A 6001-nucleotide genomic window follows, 5' to 3' on the forward strand; every position below is an offset into this window, starting at 1 on the left:
TTCACCTGTGAAAGATAATAGTACATTAAGAATTTTACATGGAAAGTCCTAACTTTTTGTGAGTAGGGGACCATAGAGTACTCAAACAGAACTGATGCATAACAATCAAACTCTTGCGCAAGCTGCTATTCCACACAAAACACATTCCCCAATGACAGACTCAGCAACACCTAACTCCAAACACAAAAGAAACGCATATAAATGCATATTCATGACAATACTTTTTTATCTGGCATTTTATTTTTTTTATGTGTTAATACATTTATAGCTTTTTAACAGATACTGATCATGTGGTAATAGGTTCACACAATCATCTTTTATATTTATTCAATGGTCGTACCCAGCTTTGTTCTTCTAGTGTCGGGGTGATAATCTTCCAGAAGAAGGTTGAGGCAGACGGAATTTGGACATCTCTACATCCAGGTCTGCAAAGGTGTAGAGGGTGTAGTCATGGTGTTGTTTATTCTTGTAAGTGCTGTTATCAAAAGCCTCTTCAGGTTCAGGAGGTGCCACGGATGCAGCTTCTGCAGGAGGCAAAGAATGTATATGAGTGTTATATAAGTATTACAGATATTTCCATACTGTTGTGTCACAAACTGCAATCAAATAATGAAATGTCCTTCTCTGATATGCTTGCTATGGAAGGGAATCTGAAGGGAGCAATCATTTACACATTCACACATTCTGACAAAGGTGTTTTATGGTGGGGTATTTCCTGTGGTGGCAGGCTGCATTACCCCAAAAAGTGTGAAGCCATGCGAGTGACAAGTCATGCTTAAGAGAGTGGTGTTTTGATGTAAATAAGTTGTCAGAATCCCCATTTGTAAAACAATATACACAATAAACTGCAACACGTCTTGTAAACATTTAAAAAGTTTTTCATTAGTCAGTCCTGTGCTTTATAGTGAGTCACCTTGACGAGGAGTTACAATAAAGAAAAGAAAATGTCATAGAAAATGGAGCGAGGGTTGTTTCGATGAGCTCCAGGCCCTCCAAATTAAAAACCATTGAAAGAAGCTGAAAGTTGCATCATGAAGACAGCTGAGAAGAAAACATGCACAAATGACACCAGCAATTTTGATCAGAAATGAGAAATAATGACTGAATGCTTGAAAAGATGACAAGGTACATGACCCGATCTGACCTTTAACTTCAACCAAACCATCGTGTGAACATAATATCGATTTAAAGGGATGCGTACCTTTTAAGTCAATATTGTTCTTGTTCACATGGAATAATAACCCCTGACTGTTAGAGATAATATCCCATAAGAATAAAGTAGATGAGGTATTGCAGTTAGGTCAAAAATTATTTGGAAAAGATAGTTTTATGACTTTGCCTCTGTACACTCCCACAACTGTATAAAAAATAAAAATAAAGCATTCGTCTTCCACTTGTTTGTTTGTCAAGATGACAAAAGTGGAATTACAGCGAGTTACTTTGGAGTATAAGACCAAAATTTCAGGAGAATATTGACTGTGATTCATGCCAGTCGAAATATTTAGACATCATGTTGTTTTTTTGTCAGCAGTACCCAACTGAGACAAGACGGCAGCGTCATCGTTTTCAGAAAGTAGTGTATTGCTTGTACACAATGTTGGCAGATTTTTTCACTCTAGAAGCCGTTTACAAAAAATACGGGGGAACCAAGAAGTCTGTTGCCATGAGGATGAAAGGCTGAAATTATAAAATACTTCACCGTTTCAACCTGAAAGCATTCCCATGTGGATGTGAAAGTTATATTAGAGTTTTATTATATGGGATTATCCCTTAAGAAAATATATATTAGCTTTTGTCATTCACACTGAAACCACTTTTGTGGGACAAACCTGTGTCTGTGTTGCATTTACATAACAATGCGGCTTCCTGGGATCAGATTACAGACGTGAGGACGAATACAGTACTTGCTTTCGACTGGTCTGTCCTGGGTGTTAAACTTCACATGTTTGTGCTGGCAAATCAGGAGCGGTAACCCTTTTCCACACTGCCAACATTGTGATACTCGGAAAATTTGGATGTTGATTTGATTCCGCCGTTCCATGCTGATGCTTTTGACACCGATCAGCCTCAACGCTAAACGATGCAACAGGGGGCACCTTCACTGGTAGTATGAAAGGTGCTATTGACTGGGATTTTCATCCAAGCATTCACAATTGGGATTATAATTACAATTAACTGTTACATTAACTGCAATTCATTGTGGTGGTGATGAAAGGCATGTCACTGTCCAAATAATTCTGGACCTAACACTGAGTCCTGATTAACACATTTACAGTACACCAAATACATGAGAGAAAGGCTAAGAAGATTAATATGGTTGAAAGATCCACAAAGAGTAAAAGGTATAGATTTAGTAGATTGGGTGTTGTAGTGTGTACCCTCAGGTGGTTCAACTGGGGTGTCAGTCTGTAGCGCTTCTCTCACAGGGTCCAACAGCTCACTGGTACTCTGTATTGGAGCGGAGACTTCCAAGGTGGAGGCTGCATCATCACTAACTGCTCCAGGAGGGCCAGCATCATTCACAGGTGATGTAGCAGTTCCGCTGGTGGCTTCAGCTTCAGCTTCAGCGGTTCCTTTAAGGACTACTTCATCTCCTACAAGGGGGTCTACAGTATTTGCAGAGGCTTCAGCACATACAGGCTCAATGGTCTCCACAAGGGCATCACTAGTGGGTTCCTGTTCTGGAAATGCAGCCTCAGTGACAGCTTTGATTGTAGATTCTTTTGCATCAATTGGCAGAGTGGGTGATGCTACATCCTCAGTTAGTTCTGAAGGAGAACCTGCCTGAGTTTTTGGTAATTCTTTTCTCTTGAATGCATCTTCAGACAAGTCTTGATTCAGCTTTAGCTCTTCCAAAGGACTAATATCCTCTGTGGTACTTCTGGATGGTTCTTCATGTGCAGCATCAGTTGGCAATGACACTTTAATGGCCTCTGGAAAACCCCACCTCTTACTTTCATTAGCCCCTTCCTTCACTTTTGATGTGGCTTGTTGGAATTTTGCTTGTGTTTTCTCTGGGAATTCTGGCACCGCTTTCACAGAGGTTCCAGTTTCGATGTTTTTAGACTCTGAGTCTGAGTCTGAGTCAGAATCAGAGTCGGAATCAGAATCAGAGTCTTCACTGGACGATGAGGAGGGACTAGCTTCAGTGGAGGGCATCTCGGTGGATGCTGCCTGATCTACTTCATCTACCACCGGTGGAACTGTAACCACAGCAGCATGCAAAGAAGGAACCGAATCTGAAAAAACCTCCTGCTTTGGAAGAGCTGGTTCAAAATGAGTAATGACAGGCAATGTGTCCACTCCAGGTGTAATTGACGCTGTTATACCTAGATGCTGTGTTGGAACAACTGCGTGGTTTGAAACCCTAACTGGGAAGGCAACCTCTGTCTTGTATGCTAGTAGGGTTCCTCTTTCATCTGGACCATGCGGTGCTGAGGAAGATGATAAATGCGACAACTGTGGTTAAAAAAAAATAATAATGTGGTCACTAATAAACGCAAGTATAATACACATTGTTTTCATATTTGTACTTGCAGCACTTTACTGTAGTGGTAGTACAAATTGCAAACTATAAAAGTTTGTTTCATTTAAAAACAGTGGGCACAGATCCAAAACTGACAGCATGTAGCATTATATTTCTTAAGAAAATGAAAGTTTTCTTATGTTGTCTGAATATTATTTGCATTTATATTTATTTAATGGACATATATTTAAAGATGCTGTAATGAAGGAGTCTTGAAAACAACAAGTTGCTCAGGCTGTACAAAAAAAAAAAACAGTGTGCAGTCAAACTGGTGAAACGCCATGGAAAACACAGTGGGAATGCCCATAAAAATGTTCATTTTTGACACTCACAAAATAAACCCTGGATTATTCTGTTATGTTAAGGCGCCACTGTACGCTACTCCAACTCGCTACTCTGTTCCAAAACCCCTTGCAAGGCTTGCCATTGATGTTCTCCTCCAATTTCAGATCAACATTTGCAAGACAAAACTTTCATGTGGACAAGCCCTTAGTATTTGTTGTGGGTGTGGATTAGACTGAAATCCAACAAATCTAATTATTGATCCTATCAACCCTTTTTTTCCATGTTGGTTTCTAAGACAGCATCATGAAATAAATGGCCATTAATTAAATAAAATACCATTATACCAAAACTCTGTGAGGAAAAGTTGCAAAAAATAAAAATAAAACAAACTGACAGATGCGACAATCAGACAACATAATTTAAACAGATTTTACTTTCTTGCTTAAAGTTGTCTTACTCTTTTCTGCAGTCTTTTTGGGCTCTCCAGTCTGCGTGGTGCACAAAGCCCCAGTGTGGCTTTTTAGGATTCCCCAGGTCTCCAACTGGGAATAAAAACGTAAAATGGGCAAATAACAAAATGTTGTTAGAATCATTACTTTACCAAAATCATGTTTTCCCTTCTAGAGCAGCATCAAGCAAAGAGGCACACCTGCTGCAGCAGAAAGACACCACACTGTTGCTCTTCCTTGTTTTGTACGCTATATAGTGTAAATGGTACCATGCAAGTGGTACCTACGTATCAAGGTGGAGTATTCCTATTCTAGTTTTGGAGCATAGTCCATGGCATCATACAATTTTCATAACTGACCATGTCCACGTTAAAAAAAAAATGCTTATTTTTCTGTGTGTCGGCCTCTTGTCCACGTTTTTGTCTTTAAAAACAGAGCTTTTGGACAATTCAGGCCAGACTGTGTGTGGATGGGTAATATGGAGCTTTTTTTGTTTGTGTTTTAAGAAATGTGTGATACTATCTCATGTTTTTATAACTTATTTAATAGACCAGGGAGCTATTGACTTAGGGGTGTTTCATTTTGTGCAGTAGTAAACATGCGTGTATGTGTGCCTTCTAACAACATAGCCATTTTAATTCATGATGTTACCTGGGCTCCATGTAAGTGTGCGGTGATATTGAAGATAATGTACAGCCTTTGTATAACTGATATATCTCTATGAAGAGATTTGTGACCTAGCAGTTGTGGTTGCTTTTTTCAGGCTTCTGATTGGCCAAAATGAGCATGACACCCGGTGTTTTTATTTGGTGCGTACAGAATAAGGTATGTTAACAAGTAGTTACAGTACAATGCGTCTACTGCACTGTTTATAGTTTGTTTGTTTGTTGGCAAGTACAACACAGTCCTGGTATTTGTAACGCGAATCATCATTAACGCCATTATTACCGATTACCTCTTTTGACCACCACAATCAATCAACAGGACGTTTTTTGCACACGGATTTATATACTAGTATGTTGCCCTATGACCTCCATGAATATTACTTAATCTAGACCGTCACATTTTAGTGGACATGGCTTTGAACATTGATTCAAAGAAGTACTATAACACCAGTCACTGCCACGATTTATAAGCATACAGTTTAAAAGCATAATTTATAAACATGCAGTTTTTCAAGACAGCCGAGAGGGAAATACCTTAAGTGTCCGGAGTCGTCGAAAGAGGAGCAAGGAGGTCGCCATTTTCTTCTTCTTCTTCTTTGGTGTGACAGACTTGACACGACAATAGCAAACTGCTGCCGACCGCAGTCCTTTAGTGGTACTGCACCTTATCCAGATCCATCGATATGTTCCAGTCGAGTTGGAAGAAATACTGTCGTTTCATTGCTCACTAAATTCCGTTTAAAATATAGTCTCACCCAATCCAGGCAGTTCTTTGTACAGCCTCATCCTCTCTTTCATATACCGTTCACACTATAGAATTCCAATGCTGTTGACATTTTCTGTGGTAAATTATAGTATTTTGCCCTTCTTTGGCAGCACGCTCCTGTGTAAATAGTTCCCTTAAACGTCCTGTATTTAGCCTATCCGATGCTGTAGGTCATGGCCCCAATTGGAAAAAAAAATATTATTTTTGTACAATCTGGTATTTTAACAACATATAACATATTCTTGCTGGTGGTGGTACAAAATATTCTTTGGTGTCAAAATTCATAGCAATCAAAGCCAGTTACTCCCGG

At 39.4% G+C, this 6001-nt stretch overlaps 1 protein-coding gene across 1 annotated transcript; it reads right to left on the reverse strand.

Annotated features, from left to right (window-relative positions):
* Window positions 1-208: 208 nt before the first annotated feature.
* Window positions 209-3176, reverse strand: ndufv3 (NADH:ubiquinone oxidoreductase subunit V3). Its single transcript, XM_058082429.2, has 2 exons — window positions 2379-3176; window positions 209-524 (listed from the first exon to the last, which is right to left on the reverse strand). Exons 1-2 carry the CDS (start codon window positions 3157-3159, stop codon window positions 355-357), a joined length of 951 nt encoding a protein of 316 aa, XP_057938412.2. The 5' UTR covers window positions 3160-3176; the 3' UTR covers window positions 209-354.
* Between the last annotated feature and the right edge of the window lie 2825 nt (window positions 3177-6001).

Source organism: Doryrhamphus excisus, linkage group LG12, assembly GCF_037039965.1.
Source record: "Doryrhamphus excisus strain RoL-2023G ecotype Guam linkage group LG12, RoL_Dexc_Guam_v1.1, whole genome shotgun sequence".
Classification (NCBI taxonomy): Eukaryota; Metazoa; Chordata; class Actinopteri; order Syngnathiformes; family Syngnathidae; genus Doryrhamphus; species Doryrhamphus excisus.

Coding starts and splice junctions, on each gene's coding strand:
- ndufv3 (XM_058082429.2), bottom strand. CDS start 3,159: ATGCCCTCCACTGAAGCTAGTCCCTCCTCATCGTCCAGTGAAGACTCT. Junction 525..2,378: donor CCCAGTTGAACCACCTGAGG/GTACACACTACA, acceptor TGCCTCCTGCAG/AAGCTGCATCCGTGGCACCT.